The sequence below is a fragment of the Cherax quadricarinatus genome, chromosome 41 (assembly GCF_038502225.1).
Source record: "Cherax quadricarinatus isolate ZL_2023a chromosome 41, ASM3850222v1, whole genome shotgun sequence".
NCBI lineage: Eukaryota > Metazoa > Arthropoda > Malacostraca > Decapoda > Parastacidae > Cherax > Cherax quadricarinatus.
In genome coordinates, this window is record NC_091332.1 from 22,820,649 (window position 1) to 22,838,944 (window position 18,296).

The window sequence follows — 18,296 nt, forward strand, 5'->3', positions numbered from 1 at the left end:
CACATGCAAGATTTCAGGTACGTCTTGCTACTTCTACTTACACTTAGGTCACACTACACATACATGTACAAGCATATATATACACACCCCTCTGGGTTTTCTTCTATTTTCTTTCTAGTTCTTGTTCTTGTTTATTTCCTGTTACCTAAATGGGGAAGTGGAACAGAATTCTTCCTCCATAAGCCATGCGTGTTGTAAGAGGCGACTAAAATGCCAGGAGCAAGGGGCTAGTAACCCCTTCTCCTGTACATATTACTAAATGTAAAAGGAGAAACTTTCATTTTTCCTTTTGGGCCACCCCACCTCAGTGGGATACAGCCGGTGTGTTGAAAGAAAGAAAGCTTTTTCATGACAAGGAAGGGTGACCCAAAGAAAATGTATTCACCATCACTCATTCTCCAGCTGATGATGCAGAGGTTTCGAAATCTGTGTGTAAGAACTGCTGGACACGACTCCCATGGTGATAAACAAGTTATATCTTCTTCTTTCAACACACCGGCCGTATCCCACCAAGGCGGGGTGGCCCAAATGGAAAAATGAAAGTTTCTCCTTTTACATTTAATAATATATACAGGAGAAGAGGTTACTAGCCCCTTGCTCCCGGCATTTTAGTTGCCTCTTACGACACGCATGGCTTACGGAGAAAGAATTCTGTTCCACTTCCCCATGGCGATAAGAGGAAATAAACAAGAATAAGAACTAGAAAGAAAATAGAAGAAAACCCAGAGGGGTGTGTGTATATGTGCTTGTACATGTATGTGTAGTGTGACCTAAGTGTAAGTAGAAGTAGCAAGATGTACCTGAAATCTTGCATGTTCATGAGACAGAAAAAAGGACACCAGCAATCCTACCATCATGTAAAACAATTACAGGCTTTCGTTTTACACTCATTTGGCAGGACGGCAGTACCTCCCTGGGCTGTTGCTGTCTACCAACCTACTACCTAGGAAACAAGTTATATATATTTTTTTTCAACAAACCGGCCGTATCCCACAACCGGGGTGGCCCAAAAAGAAAAACGAAAGTTTCTCTTTTTAAATTTAGTAATTTATATGGGAGAAGGGGTTAGTAGCCCCTTGCTCCCGGCATTTTAGTCGCCTCTTACAACACGCATGGCTTACGGAGGAAGAATTCTGTTCCACTTCCCCATGGAGATATGAGGAAATAAACAAGAACAAGAACTAGAAAGAAAATAGAAGAAAACCCAGAGGGGTGTGTATATATGTGCTTGTACATGTATGTGTAGTGTGACCTAAGTGTAAATAGAAGTAGCAAGATGTACCTGAAATCTTGCATGTTCATGAGACAGAAAAAAGGGCACCAGCAATCCTACCATCATGTAAAACAATTACAGGCTTTCGTTTTACACTCACTTGGCAGGACGGTAGTACCTCCCTGGGTGGTTGCTGTCTACCAACCTACTACCTAGGAAACAAGTTATATATAAACATAATTACCAGTTTCTTCAAAGGATATGAAAACAATGTATGTGTTGACTGCTGATGAAGAAAAAAACTGATTTACTCAAATCAGTGAATACTTGAAGCATACCCCTAATTATAGCTGGGGTTATGGAAAAGTCTGATTATTGAAGTGCAAGTATACTCTCCCATACATACTATATCTCATGGCCAGTAATGTATGGTAAGTGGAATGCTGAGAAGTTTGTGGAAAGATATTTATCTAGAAGGCAAAAGAGTAAATGTACCATAGTGGTGGTACCAACATTTTTATGTGGGTATGAAACATGGACTTTCAACATCACTGCAATGAGGACACTAGAGGCAATGAAGATGTCATACTTAAGAGCAATGTGCAGTGTGAATATTATTATTTATAATTCAGAGGACAAAGGAAAGGTTATTATGGAAATTTTGGCACTTTGAAAAAATGTTAAAGAACAGGGCAACAAAAGGGGTATCTAAGTCCAGACTGGAAGAGAGGAGTAGAAGTTGTTCTAGAAAGGGCTGGAGGGAGGGGATAAAGGAAGTATGAAGTAATAAGGGCTTAAGCATCCAGCAGGCTTATGCAAGTGTTCCAGATCAGAGGGGAGACAAATGTGTTTTTATGGTTTAGTGAGATGTTGGAGTGTAAGCAAGGTAACATTTATGAAAGACTTCAGGGAATAACTGGTTAGCCAGACTTGAGTCCTGGAGGTAAGAAGTACAGTGCCTGCACCCTGAAGGAGGAATGGGGATGTTACAGTTTGAAGGGCCATCTCTGCATGCTTATGTCAAAATAGTCATTGAATGAATGATAAATGTGTTCCATATTTTTGGGTCACACTGCCTTGGTGGGAGATGGTTGGCATGGTTTAAAAAACTACTGATATACCGTGCTTCCAAAACCCACTACTCAGAATGGAATGACACCTGTTATGCAAGGTTGTTGTTGCTGTTGCTTCTGAAGGACTATGATGGAGTATGCCAGATGAGCCCTACTCCCAGAAGTTTGGTGAAGATTTTGCCTAAACTTGGGTGGGTAATGGAGAGGAAACAAGTATCCCCCCCCCCCACAAAAAAAGAAATAGAAACAAGTTGTTCCCAATTAGGTTGGGTAGACCACCATGCATTAACCTCAGCTAAGCCAGACACCTACACCCTACCAATTCCCTAGTCAACAACAACAGGCTTTCCCCTAGCTTATAAGAGCTGATGCATGACACTTCAACCAAATGACCAGTGGACTACGTGCAATGAGGACAAGTGTCTCAGGAAAATTCATCTCTGATGCTCAAGGCAGGAAGAGCAAGACGTCTGTACCTAACAAATGCGGGCACAAAAGTCTGGGATGCAAGATTACTTCACAGCAAAATTAGCGAGTAAACAATGTTTATCCTATATGTATATTACAGGTGGAAATAAAACAAAATAAAAACTAAATTGTCAAAGTGGGAAGTCTGAATGTGCGTGGATATTGTGCAGATGATAAGAAAGAGATGATTGTGGGTGTTATGAATGAGAAGAAGCTGGATGTCCTGGCTTTAAGTGAAACAAAGCTGAAGGGGGTGGGAGAGTTTCAGTGGAGAGGAATAAATGGGATTAGGTCAGGGGTTTCAAATAGAGTTAGAGCTAAAGAAGGAGTAGCAATAATGTTGAAGGATAAGCTATGGCAGGAAAAGAGGGACTATAAATGTATTAATTCAAGGATTATGTGGAGTAAAATAAAGATTGGATGTGAAAAGTGGGTTATAATAAGCGTGTATGCACCTGGAGAAGAGAGAAGTGTAGAGGAGAGAGAGAGATTTTGGGAAATGTTGAGTGAATGCGTGGGGAGTTTTGAATCAAGTGTGAGAGTAATGGTGGTTGGGGATTTCAATGCTAAAGTGGGTAAAAATGTTATGGAGGGAGTAGTAGGTAAATTTTGGGTGCCAGGGGTAAATGTAAATGGGGAGCCTTTAATTGAGCTATGTGTAGAAAGAAATTTGGTAATAAATAATACATATTGTATGAAAAATAGGATAAATAAATATACAAGGTATGATGTAGCACGTACTGAAAGTAGTTTATTAGATTATGTATTGGTGGATAAAAGGTTGATGGGTAGGCTCCAGGATGTACATGTTTATAGAGGGGCAACTGATATATCGGATCATTATTTAGTTGTAGCTACAGTTAGAGTAAGAGGTAGATGGGAAAAGAGGAAGGTGGCAACAACAAGTAAGAGGGAGGTGAAAGTGTATAAACTAAGGGAGGAGGAAGTTCGGGTGAGATATAAGCGACTATTGGCAGAAAGGTGGGCTAGTGCAAAGATGAGTAGTGGGGGGGGTTGAAGAGGGTTGGAATAGTTTTAAAAATGCAGTATTAGAATGTGGGGCAGAAGTTTGTGGTTATAGGAGGGTGGGGGCAGGAGGAAAGAGGAGTGATTGGTGGAATGATGAAGTAAAGGGTGTGATAAAAGAGAAAAAGGTAGCTTATGAGAGGTTTTTACAAATCAGAAGTGTTATAAGAAGAGCAGAGTATATGGAGAGTAAAAGAAAGGTAAAGAGAGTGGTGAGAGAGTGCAAAAGGAGAGCAGATGATAGAGTGGGAGAGGCACTGTCAAGAAATTTTAATGAAAATAAGAAAAAATTTTGGAGTGAGTTAAACAAGTTAAGAAAGCCTAGGGAAAGTATGGATTTGTCAGTTAAAAACAGAGTAGGGGAGTTAGTAGATGGGGAGATGGAGGTATTAGGTAGATGGCGAGAATATTTTGAGGAACTTTTAAATGTTAAGGAAGAAACAGAGGCAGTAATTTCATGCACTGGTCAGGGAGGTATACCATCTTTTAGGAGTGAAGAAGAGCAGAATGTAAGTGTGGGGGAGGTACGTGAGGCATTACGTAAAATGAAAGGGGGTAAAGCAGCTGGAACTGATGGGATCATGACAGAAATGTTAAAAGCAGGGGGGGATATAGTGTTGGAGTGGTTGGTACTTTTGTTTAATAAATGTATGAAAGAGGGGAAGGTACCTAGGGATTGGCGGAGAGCATGTATAGTCCCTTTATATAAAGGGAAAGGGGACAAAAGAGACTGTAAAAATTATAGAGGAATAAGCTTACTGAGTATACCAGGAAAAGTGTACGGAAGGGTTATAATTGAAAGAATTAGAGGTAAGACAGAATGTAGGATTGCGGATGAGCAAGGACGTTTCAGATTGGGTAGGGGATGTGTAGATCAAGTGTTTACATTGAAGCATATATGTGAACAGTATTTAGATAAAGGTAGGGAAGTTTTTATTGCATTTATGGATTTAGAAAAGGCATACGATAGAGTGGATAGAGGAGCAATGTGGCAGATGTTGCAAGTACAGTGGACCCCCGCATAACGATTACCTCCGAATGCAACCAATTATGTAAGTGTATTTATGTAAGTGCGTTTGTACGTGTATGTTTGGGGGTCTGAAATGGACTAATCTACTTCGCAATATTTCTAATGGGAACAAATTCGGTCAGTACTGGCACCTGAACATACTTCTGGTGTGAAAAAATATCGTTAACCGGGGGGTCCACTGTATATGGAATAGGTGGTAAGTTATTAAATGCTGTAAAGAGTTTTTATGAGGATAGTGAGGCTCAGGTTAGGGTGTGTAGAAGAGAGGGAGACTACTTCCCGGTAAAAGTAGGTCTTAGACAAGGATGTGTAATGTCACCATGGCTGTTTAATATATTTATAGATGGGGTTGTAAAGGAAGTAAATGCTAGGGTGTTCGGGAGAGGGGTGGAATTAAATTTTGGGGAATCAAATTCAAAATGGGAATTGACACAGTTACTTTTTGCTGATGATACTGTGCTTATGGGAGATTCTAAAGAAAAATTGCAAAGGTTAGTGGATGAGTTTGGGAATGTGTGTAAAGGTAGAAAGTTGAAAGTGAACATAGAAAAGAGTAAGGTGATGAGGGTGTCAAATGATTTAGATAAAGAAAAATTGGATATCAAATTGGGGAGGAGGAGTATGGAAGAAGTGAATGTTTTCAGATACTTGGGAGTTGACGTGTCGGCGGATGGATTTATGAAGGATGAGGTTAATCATAGAATTGATGAAGGAAAAAAGGTGAGTGGTGCGTTGAGGTATATGTGGAGTCAAAAAACGTTACCTATGGAGGCAAAGAAGGGAATGTATGAAAGTATAGTAGTACCAACACTCTTATATGGGTGTGAAGCTTGGGTGGTAAATGCAGCAGCGAGGAGACGGTTGGAGGCAGTGGAGATGTCCTGTTTAAGGGCAATGTGTGGTGTAAATATTATGCAGAAAATTCGGAGTGTGGAAATTAGGAAAAGGTGTGGAGTTAATAAAAGTATTAGTCAGAGGGCAGAAGAGGGGTTGTTGAGGTGGTTTGGTCATTTAGAGAGAATGGATCAAAGTAGAATGACATGGAAAGCATATAAATCTATAGGGGAAGGAAGGCGGGGTAGGGGTCGTCCTCGAAAGGGTTGGAGAGAGGGGGTAAAGGAGGTTTTGTGGGCAAGGGGCTTGGACTTCCAGCAAGCGTGCGTGAGCGTGTTAGATAGGAGTGAATGGAGGCGAATGGTACTTGGGACCTGACGATCTGTTGGAGTGTGAGCAGGGTAATATTTAGTGAAGGGATTCAGGGAAACCGGTTATTTTCATATAGTCGGACTTGAGTCCTGGAAATGGGAAGTACAGTGCCTGCACTTTGAAGGAGGGGTTTGGGATATTGGCAGTTTGGAGGGATATGTTGTGTATCTTTATATGTATATGCTTCTAAACTGTTGTATTCTGAGCACCTCTGCAAAAACAGTGATAATGTGCAAGTGTGGTGAAAGTGTTGAATGATGATGAAAGTATTTTCTTTTTGGGGATTTTCTTTCTTTTTTGGGTCACCCTGCCTCGGTGGGAGACGGCCGACTTTTTGGAAAAAAAAAAAAAAAAAAAAAAAAAAACACTGCACAAGAACTGACCTCATAATTCTCCTTATTCTCTTGCACTGCACACTGAGAGACCTGAGCAATCATCATCTCTGCTTCCTCAGGCTCCAGGGCTGAGGAACAAACACTGTGTCACTTCAATAAAACTCTACAGTCGAAGGTATTTGGAGAAGTAAATCTGTACAATATATGGAGAAGGGTGCATAATAGCATTATTTTATTTATTATTACAATTATCACTGGCACTTAAGTTGCAACTCAGAAATGCAATAAAGGTGTTTTTAACAGTAATATTCTACAAAATAGCATTACTAAGATAATAGTACTGCAATACCAAATAACCAACATTGTGTAAATAACCAAACTTTTATTTATGTATGCTGAATTAATAACGTGTAACAAAACCTCGTCCTCTATTTGCAACAAAGTGTGTGCACCTCACCTTGCGGAGAACTTGGTAGATGTGGATCTAGGATGTGTGGAATATCTAACTGAATACGAGCAGAAAGCTGAGTTAAATCTGGGGTGCTTGATGTGTTCTCCTGGCACATTCGTCCCTGGAGTCTACTATGCTGGTCGTCATCATCCTCATCAACTTCTTCTAGTTCTTCTTGGCCTTTCTCCACAGGGTAGTCATCATCAATAAGCCCCCTGGTGAAGTCTCTGCCCACATTGGGGCCCGTGAGAGAGGTGGAGAGAGGTGTTGGAGTGGAGTCCACTGAATACACAGGAGAGAAGAGGGAGGTATCCATGGCAGAAGCCTTCATCTCTTGCACCTCCTTCAACATCTGTTCAAGGATAAGATAGCAAGCATCCAAATCACCACTGAATAACTGTTGACAAGCTCAATTATCAACTAATTAATCTCCACATTACACATCATTAAAAATTTCTTGACCTTACTGAATGTTAAATGCTAGAAATCCTTCTTTATAATTTCCAGTATTCATCTTCAAGCTTTTAAATATATTCTTTATCTCATCCACTTTCCTATCAACTGACCATCTAGTATTTACTTTTATTGTAATGAACAAATTATTGCCCAATCTTGAAGGATATTATTTACTAGTATTTACTGACAAACAATTTTAGTATAAATGCCAGTGACAGACATCACTAAATGACTTCCCAGTGTAACATGGAGGAGTTCTCTGAGGCATAATTTTCTTTTGTTACGCTCTCTTCCAGCTGTCTCTCAAGAAGGACACAAACACTGATCCAATGACTGTGATGACTGATGGCTCTGTCAACTACATCATCGTCACCACTACCACCAAGCTTTCTAAGTGTAGGCAATGTACGTCCCACTTTCAAAACCCAAATCTGGGTAACTGACTTCCCTGTATATTTGGTAAATTTGGTAAATTACACTATAATATCCAGCCAAATGAAAGAATTATTTAACTACTGGTAATATTTTTATTAACTCTATAATTATTGTAATTACAGAAAAGGAGGATGCTAGAGGCAGTGTGCACATGTCATATTTGAAAGCAGTGTGTGGTGTGAATATTTTGCAAAGAATTCAGAAAGCAGAAATTAAAAAACAGTGTTGAGTGACCAAAGGTATATTTCAGAAGGCTGAGAAGGAATTCTTGAGATGGTTTAGGCATTTAGAGATGATGGAGAGAAATAGGATGACAAAGAGGTTGCATAAATCTCAAGTGGAAGGAAGGAGGGAAGGGGTCATCACAGGAAGGGTTGGAGGAAGGAGACAGAGAATGTTTTGAGTGCTAAAGAATTGAATATCCAGCAGGTCTGGGTGAGCATGTTAGATAGAAATGAATGAAGACAAGGTTTTTAATGGTTTGATATGCAGTTGAAATGTGAGCAAGGTAACATTAATGAAGGTATTCCAGAAAACTGGTTAGCCAAATATGAGTGCTGGAGTTGGGAAGAGGGTTATGATGTTGAAGTTCAGAGGATTGTCTGAATTGTGAACACTTCTGGCAGGACAGTTAATGAATCAACGATGGTGAATTTATTTCCTTTTTTTTATGGGTCACCCTATCTCATTGGGAAATTACTGGTGTAAAAAATCATAGGATTTAAAGCCGTGATACTCACCTCCAATCAAAATACTGCAATACCAGTATTTAAAAACTATTCTTTACAACAATTTTGTTTTAACTTTAACATGTTTTTATAAATGCTTAGGCATTTAAAACTTAGTGTTAACATGCAAAATTAAGTGATTATCGTTATCTATTTTTGAAATATAAAAATTGTAAAATAAAATAAATAAGCCTAGGTTAAAAAAGGAAATATGCCCCTTACTTTTCAGGCATGATTGCATAAAGCAAAATTTGGACTTGGAGAATTTATTTATCTAATGTGATGGATCTCTGCCTATTTGTTATTACTGCATGAAACTGAAGAGAAAATAACCCTCCACAAGTTGGATTAAATTATGGGGAATCAAATTCAAAATGGGAATTGACACAGTTACTTTTTGCTGATGATACTGTGCTTATGGGAGATTCTAAAGAAAAATTGCAAAGGTTAGTGGATGAGTTTGAGAATGTGTGTAAAGGTAGAAAGTTGAAAGTGAACATAGAAAAGAATAAGGTGATGAGGGTATCAAATGATTTAGATAAAGAAAAATTGGATATCAAATTGGGGAGGAGGAGTATGGAAGAAGTGAATGTTTTCAGATACTTGGGAGTTGACGTGTCGGCAGATGGATTTATAAAGGATGAGGTTAATCACAGAACTGATGAGGGAAAAAAGGTGAGTGGTGCGTTGAGGTATATGTGGAGTCAAAAAACGTTATCTATGGAGGCAAAGAAGGGAATGTATGAAAGTATAGTAGTACCAACACTCTTATATGGATGTGAAGCTCGGGTGGTAAATGCAGCAGTGAGGAGATGGTTGGAGGCAGTGGAGATGTCCTGTCTAAGGGCAATGTGTGGTGTAAATATTATGCAGAAAATTCGGAGTGTGGAAATTAGGAGAAGGTGTGGAGTTAATAAAAGCATTAGTCAGAGGGCAGAAGAGGGTTTGTTGAGGTGGTTTGGTCATTTAGAGAGAATGGATCAAAGTAGAATGACATGGAAAGCATATAAATCTATAGGGGAAGGAAAGAGGGGTAGGGGTCGTCCTCGAAAGGGTTGGAAAGAGGGGGTAAAGGAGGTTTTGTGGGCGAGGGGCTTGGACTTCCAGCAAGCGTGCATGAGCAAGTTAGATAGGAGTGAATGGAGACGAATGATATGTGGGACCTGACGATCTGCTGGAGTGTGAGCAGGGTAATATTTAGTGAAGGGATTCAGGGAAACCGGTTATTTTCATATAGTCGGAGTTGAGTCTTGGAAATGGGAAGTACAATGCCTGCACTTTAAAGGAGGGGTTTGGGATATTGGCAGTTTGGAGGGATATGTTGTGTATCTTTATACGTATATGCTTCTAAACTGTTGTATTCTGAGCACCTCTGCAAAAGCAGTGATAATGTGTGAGTGTGGTGAAAGTGTTGAATGATGATGAAAGTATTTTCTTTTTGGGGATTTTCTTTCTTTTTTGGGTCACCCTGCCTCGGTGGGAGACGGCCGACTTGTTGAAAAAAAAAAAAAAAACTTCCCAATAAATATCCACAACTTTTATTTCAATAAGTTACACAAACAAGCCTTGAAAACATCAGTAAAATGTGAAGAGGCATTGTGAAGCAATCTCACAGAGAAGCAATGAGGGGGAAAAACATGTGATCCTAATTAGATTCATCCCAGACTGGAACTGAAATGCCTACCTTATGACATACCTCTGACCAGTTTGGAAGATTCTACCCTCTCAGCCAGGCCTGAGACCAGGATTCTATGCTGAATGCCTGGTCAACCATGCTGTCTGTGGGTTTGCATGTCTACACAATCATCACGACCTGGCTGATCCATCACTTGTAGCAGGAATCTGTCCAGCTTCTTTTAAATTTCTATTTCTACTCTGGCAATAGCTCTGATATCTGCTAGTGATATGTTGAAAGGTTTTGGATCACACATGATAACACAAAGGAGGGGTTTGGAATATTGGCAGTTTGGAGGAACATCTAAGCTGTTGTATCTAAGCACCTCTGCAAAGACAGTGACCCTGCATGAGTGATGGTGAAAATGTTGAATGATGCTGAAAGTTTTTTCTTTCTTTTTGGTGTTTTCTTTCTTTTTGGGTCACCCTGCCTCGGTGGGAAATGGCTGACGCGTTAAAAAAAAAAGTCAACACACTATTCTTCACCTACACCCATGGGCTCCCTGTTCTTCACTGCATTTATTCTAACTATTATATTAAACTACAGGAGCAGACCCTCAATTTAACAGATTACCAGGTTGGAGCTGGTGGCTGGCAGTGACACTTGTGGTGGATAGTGATGAGATTATTTTGTTGTGACTGTAAAAATAAGATAATTTTGTAACTAACCCAGTTTGTCTATTGTTCCTAAGTCAACCGACCCAGCATATTTTGTCCCATATTACCAGGTTTGCTAAACTGAGATCTTTTAAACTGAGGGTTCATTGATATCACATAATGTACTCTGTACTGGTCAGATTCCTTGTGTTTAAGAAGTATATATTACCTTTGATGTTTCAGTGGAATGTGCAATGCGGTGACGTCGACTGTGGGGCTTCCGTGGTGTGTGACGTTTATAGTTCAGTGGTGATTCGTTCTGCCGCCTGAAGTGCACCAACACCCAAGTCTTAGTACACTTATAAAAAAAATGAGTGAAAATAAAAGGTACAATAATGACTTCACAAGCCGTAACTTTCTAAAGCATTCAGAGCTTCAACACTGATAAAAGTAAGAGAATCTGCAAATGCAGGCCTGCCTTTCATAAATACAATACAGAAATACTGCCTTTCATAAATACAGTTCAGTAATACTGCCTGTGCCCCTAGTCTTCCCTATTTCACTATTCCTTGTTAAATTTTTTGAATCACACCAGCTGCTTCCATCAAGAAAGGATGATCCTAAAAGGGAAACACATTCACCATCACTTGTTCTCTAGCTGTCTTTCCAGACATGGACTGACACCACAAAATATGCTGGATCACCACGTGGAGAAGACACAGACAATGACCCATCCTGGCAAACCTATCTGTACCACAAAATAACCCTGCAAACTACTGTACAACATTCACACGCTATCTGTATAAATTCAACCCCACATAATACAAAAGCTATAAATTCCCTATCTGCTGTCACTTTTTTGTTTATTAATTTTTTCACAGTAGCATGAATACATTACAATGAGCATTATTGCCACCATTAGAAAATTTCCTAATTTCACAGTGAGTAATTTTTTCTCTTTAATCACATGAAATGCAGAAGTGTTTGCACCACAAGTGGTAAGCTTGGGGACAGCACACCCACACATCATATAAATATATTACATCTAGTATTTAAAGCAGAATCTTTACACCTCTGGCAAGACAGTGATAGAGTGAGTGATGATGAAAGTTCTTCATCTTTTTGGGGTCAGCCTGCCTCAGTGGGAAACAGCAGATATGTTAAAAAAATTAAAAGCTTAATTACAGCCTACACAGCAGTTTATTAACTAACAAAATTATAAGGCATCAAAATCTGGACAAACAAAAAAGAACAAAATATATTTAGTTAGGCAGAAAAAGGACTAGAGGAATGGAAAACAAATCATCACTCACTTGCTAACTCTCAGAGGGCGTGGCTTGAGCAATTTTGTTGTAATAATATTGTTGTCAGAGTCAATAATGGGTGTTGGAGTTGGAGGGCTATTTTTGCACTTGGACAACTTGGTGGGATAACGTCGTGCACGTAGGAAAGGAGTGTGGTGATGCGGGACGGACACGTTCACCACACTGTTGTACTGTGCTGGTGACACCAACAAGTTTTCATTCTGCTCCTGTTGAAACAGTGTAGACATTACATTAAGAGTATATTAACATAGCTGTGGAAAAGAGCATCAAATTTATTGTATTTTGTATAGAATCTTTACATCTCCAAAATAAAGTAGATCAATTCTAATCAGTAAGTGATTGAGCAAGGTACCATTGGACCCCAATCACTCTTGCACAATGTTTCAGCATCAAGAATTTTAGAATTTACTTGTGATTTACCTGTGGCTGGCTTAAAGAGATTTCTCACTCTCACTCCACAGCATTTCCTTGTTGGTTGTCTAGGCAACCAGGCTGTTGCTGTTGGCAGCCTGATGGCTCATATATCCATCACAACCTGACTGATCTGGCACTCTGCAGAAGTTGTATTACAGTTTCCTCTTGTAAACTTTTACACTTGTTTCTAAAATATTTATGAAAACTGCTAGCAGTAGGTTGAATAGCCAAGGCATAGACAATGACATAGTGTTGTTCTCTTACTGTGCCTATGGTGCCCCTGGATTTTAATGGGTACATTTTCCATTTCTTCCCATTTCTCTAACTCCAGTATGTTGTTACAGGAGTATATAGACTGGCAACCAGGCCCTCAAGCATATTCCATGTACAGCAGAACCCCTGTATTGGTGGATTCGGTTTACAGCAGCCTTATGAATTGTGCACCATTCTGAGTAACAGAATGGCTTATCTCTCTTTATCCTCCATACCAACACTGACTCACTTTACTTGCATCCAGGGATCTCATTATTCACCCTGTCATTTTCCCAACTTTTACAGCGTTTGTCTATGTTCTTTAAGTGATAGGTCAGCTGACATTATTATACCAAAGTCGTTTACAGGAACATTTCATACTATGAGATGGTTTTCTTGTGTTTTGTATAGTGCCTCCTCTGAATTTTTCATTCTTGCCATATCTGAGCAATTGGAATTTGTCATCAATGAACATCATATAGCTTTCTATTACTTACTGAAGACTTTCTTTTCATCTTCCTGTGATTTTGACTTCTACTGAGGTGATGTTTATGTTTATTTTTTGTATTTTTGCAAAGAATGAAACAAAGCTGCAGCTGGTGTTTTTATCGATGTCTACTACAGTATAAGGATCAGAAACAGTACAGGAGCCAGGATCATGCCTTAGGGGTACTGAACTTTTCACTTTGTGTTCTATGCTTCACAAAACTGAAAATACATTTGCCCACTTTTCCCATAATACCCAATGACCGTATTTTGTAGGATGTCACTACATGGTTTAATTTGTTGAGATTATTTTTACCATGATAGTAACAACCACCAACAATTCTGTAACCCCTGGACTTTGTCCTTTGCTTCTAAATTAACTGTACATTCTACAAGATTGATGGACTGAACACATCGACTCCAGGTTGAGGGACTGATTACCTCATTCTCCTCCTCTCCTTACGCCTTCCTCTTTGTATTGGACTGATGAAGCCACTGTGTGGCGAAACGTTTCCTGAATAAAGATTCCCATATGCTGCATAAGTGTCTCAATCTTCAACTTGTCGGTTTTTCAAACCATTCATCACAACTGTCAGACACGGCAGCATCATGGGGTCTTGCTACAAAGAATTCTTCAACACTTGTTCAACCTTTGGACGAAGACCTACTTCGACTAGTGGATGGTACCACTATGACCCCGCCTCCATCTGCTTCACGTCACCTCACTACAGTATATAAGCCACGTCTACGGCCCTATGCTGTACATTCTACAAGATTGATGGACTGAACACATCGACTCCAGGTTGAGGGACTGATTACCTCATTCTCCTCCTCTCCTTAAGCCTTCCTCTTTGTATTGGACTGATGAAGCCACTGTGTGGCGAAACGTTTCCTGAATAAAGATTCCCATATGCTGCATAAATGTCTCAATCTTCAACTTGTCGGTTTTTCAAACCATTCATCACAACTGTCAGACACGGCAGCATCATGGGGTCTTGTTACAAAGAATTCTTCAACACTTGTTCAACCTTTGGACGAAGACCTACTTCGACTAGTGGATGGTACCACTATGACCCCGCCTCCATCTGCTTCACGTCACCTCACTACAGTATATAAGCCACGTCTACGGCCCTATGCTGTACATTCTACAAGATTGATGGACTGAACACATCGACTCCAGGTTGAGGGACTGATTACCTCATTCTCCTCCTCTCCTTACGCCTTCCTCTTTGTATTGGACTGATGAAGCCACTGTGTGGCGAAACGTTTCCTGAATAAAGATTCCCATATGCTGCATAAGTGTCTCAATCTTCAACTTGTCGGTTTTTCAAACCATTCATCACAACTGTCAGACACGGCAGCATCATGGGGTCTTGTTACAAAGAATTCTTCAACACTTGTTCAACCTTTGGACGAAGACCTACTTCGACTAGTGGATGGTACCACTATGACCCCGCCTCCATCTGCTTCACGTCACCTCACTACAGTATATAAGCCACGTCTACGGCCCTATGCTGTACATTCTACAAGATTGATGGACTGAACACATCGACTCCAGGTTGAGGGACTGATTACCTCATTCTCCTCCTCTCCTTACGCCTTCCTCTTTGTATTGGACTGATGAAGCCACTGTGTGGCGAAACGTTTCCTGAATAAAGATTCCCATATGCTGCATAAGTGTCTCAATCTTCAACTTACATAAATACACATACATAATTGGTTGCATTCGGAGGTGATCGTTATGCGGGGGTCCACTGTTTCTGAATACCTTCACCTCCTCCATACTCTCTCCCTCCAATCTGATATCCAATCTTTCATCACCTAATCTTTTTGTTATCCTCATAACCTTACTCTTTCCTGTATTCACTTTTAATTTTCTTCTTTTGCACACCCTACCAAATTCATCCACCAATCTCTGCAACTTCTCTTCAGAATCTCCCAATAGCACAGTGTCATCAGCAAAGAGCAACTGTGACAACTCCCACTTTATGTGTGATTCTTTATCTTTTAACTCCACGCCTCTTGCCAAGACCCTCGCATTTACTTCTCTTACAACCCCATCTTTAAATATATTAAACAACCACGGTGACATCACACATCCTTGTCTAAGGCCTACTTTTACTGGGAAATAATTTCCCTCTTTCCTACATACTCTAACTTCAGCCTCACTATCCTCATAAAAACTCTTCACTGCTTTCAGTAACCTACCTCCTACACCATACACCTGCAACATCTGCCACATTGCCCCCCTATCCACCCTGTCATATGCCCTTTCCAAATCCATAAATGCCACAAAGACCTCTTTCCTAAAGCCTCCTTGTTCATCTGCTATCCTATTCTCCGTCTTACTCTTAATTCTTTCAATAATAACTCTACCATACACTTTACCAGGTATACTCAACAGACTTATCCCCCTATAATTTTTGCACTCTCTTTTGTCCCCTTTGCCTTTATACAAAGGAACTATGCATGCTCTCTGCCAATCCCTAGGTACCTTACCCTCTTCCATACATTTAATAAATAATTGCACCAACCACTTCAAACTATATCCCCACCTGCTTTTAACATTTCTATCTTTATCCCATCAATCCTGGCTGCCTTACCCCCTTTCATTTTACCTACTGCCTCACGAACTTCCCCCACACTCACAACTGGCTCTTCCTCACTCCTACAAGATGTTATTCCTCCTTGAACTATACACGAAATCACAGCTTCCCTATCTTCATCAACATTTAACAATTCCTCAAAACATTCCCTCCATCTTCCCAATACCTCTAACTCTCCATTTAATAACTCTCCTCTCCTATTTTTAACTGACAAATCCATTTGTTCTCTAGGCTTCCTTAACTTGTTAATCTCACTCCAAAACTTTTTCTTATTTTCAACAAAATTTGTTGATAACATCTCACCCACTCTATCATTTCCTCTCTTTTTACATTGCTTCACCACTCTCTTAACCTCTCTCTTTTTCTCCATATACTCTTCCCTCCTTGCATCACTTCTACTTTGTAAAAACTTCTCATATGCTAACTTTTTCTCCCTTACTACTCTCTTTACATCATCATTTCACCAATCGCTCCTCTTCCCTCCCGCACCCACTTTCCTGTAACCACAAACTTCTGCTGAACATTCTAACACTACATTTTTAAACCTACCCCATACCTCTTCGACCCCATTGCCTATGCTCTCATTAGCCCATCTATCCTCCAATAGCTGTTTATATCTTACCCTAACTGCCTCCTCTTTTAGTTTACAAACCTTCACCTCTGCTTATATATATAAGCTTATATATATATAAGGGAAACCGGCAGGCCGGACTTGAGTCCTGGAGATGGGAAGTACAGTGCCTGCACTCTGAAGGAGGGGTGTTAATGTTGCAGTTTAAAAACTGTAGTGTAAAGCACCCTTCTGGCAAGACAGTGATGGAGTGAATGATGGTGAAAGTTTTTCTTTTTCGGGCCACCCTGCCTTGGTGGGAATCGGCCAGTGTGATAATAATAAAAAAAATATGAGGAGGAGGGGGTGCAGGATTACCAAAACTATTATCCAGAGAGCTGAGGAAGGGTTGTTGAGGTGGTTTGGACATGTAGAGAGGAAGGAATAAAATAGAATGACTCTGAGAGTGTATAAATCTGTAGTGGAAGGAAGGCAGGGTAGGGGACGGCCTGGGAAAGGTTGGAGGGAGGGGGGAATAAGAGGTTTTGTGTGCAAGGGACTTGAACTTCCAGCAAGCATGAATAAGCATATTTGATAGGAGTGAATGGAGACAAATGGTTCTCAATACTTGACATGCTGTTGGAGTGTGAACAAAGTAACATTTATGAAGGGGTTCAGGGAAACCGGCAGGCCGGACTTGAGTCCTGGAGATGGGAAGTACAGTGTCTGCACTCTGAAGGAGGGGTGTTATTACTGCAGTTTTATAACTGTAGTGTAAAGCACCCCTCTGGCAAGACAGTGATAGAGTGAATGATAATGAAAGTTTTTCTTTTTCGGGCCACCCTGCCTTGGTGGTAATTGGCCGATGTGTTAATAAAAAAAAATAAAAATAATATTTTTTTAATACTTTTGGTTGTCTGAAACGGATTAATTGGATTTCCATTATTTCTTATGGGGAAAAGTAATTCGGAATTCGTCAGATTCGGGTTTAGTCACTCTCTCTGGAACGGATTAATTACGAAAACTGGGGGTCCACTGTAATAGCATTTACTTAAACCTAACAATACTGCTTCCTTGACCTACTGAACCACGAACAATCATAAAACACATGAAAATATCGTAAAATATTGTATATACGTACATGTTATGGTTAAATAACAAAAATTAAACAAACAAAACACTCACCACCCACGAATGTTTGAAGCTCACAAAAGTGGAACTTGCAAAAGTGAAGGGCTAGCTGTATAAGCAATAAACCTAATAGACTTCTTGGTTTCAGATCAAAATGCAAAAATGAAAAATGTTCTCAAGCTATACTTCACCTTCATATGTTTTTAGTAAGACCTATATACTGTGTACGAATGGTATATAATACCGACAAGATGAGATTAAGACACATGTGCAACATCTGGGTATCTTTATTGTAGACGTTTCGCCATCCAGTGGCTTTATCAATACAAATTCTAGGACATAACTTGAAGACAGTAGAACTATGTACAGAAGATGAGGTAATCAGTCCCTCAACCTAGGAGTAGGTGCGAAGAGGACATGTACATAACCTTCACGACTACGACAACTACTACTACAACTAACCCATCTCTTTGGGAAGGACCTACTTCCACTGGGGAATCCCGCCTACCAGTGAATATGCCCTCGTCTGCTACACCTGACGTTACTATATAAGCGCCAGGATCCTTTCTTCTGCTTCAGAATCTCCACGACTATGGTGCTCTTCGCACCTACTCCTAGGTTGAGGGACTGATTACCTCATCTTCTGTACATAGTTCTACTGTCTTCAAGTTATGTCCTAGAATTTGTATTGATAAAGCCACTGGATGGCGAAACGTCTACAATAAAGATACCCAGATGTTGCACATGTGTCTTAATCTCAAGACCTATATACTGGTCAGTTCTGGTCTCCCTATTATAGAATGGACATAATGCACTGTAAAACATACAGAGATGTATGAT

General features: G+C 40.0%; 1 protein-coding gene across 9 annotated transcripts in view; it reads right to left on the reverse strand.

Moving 5' to 3' along the window:
* LOC128695988 (CTD small phosphatase-like protein 2-A) overlaps positions 1–18,296 on the reverse strand; it is a 455,855-nt gene that overhangs the window by 39,364 nt on the left and 398,195 nt on the right. For all 9 annotated transcript variants that reach the window (XM_070093077.1, XM_070093083.1, XM_070093081.1 and 6 more), the window contains 4 exons: positions 12,006–12,223; positions 10,922–11,018; positions 6,809–7,154; positions 6,400–6,479 (listed from right to left, as the gene is read on the reverse strand). In XM_070093077.1, the coding sequence (XP_069949178.1) occupies positions 6,400–6,479; positions 6,809–7,154; positions 10,922–11,018; positions 12,006–12,223 (741 nt within the window). The remainder of the gene's footprint in view (positions 1–6,399; positions 6,480–6,808; positions 7,155–10,921; positions 11,019–12,005; positions 12,224–18,296) is intronic.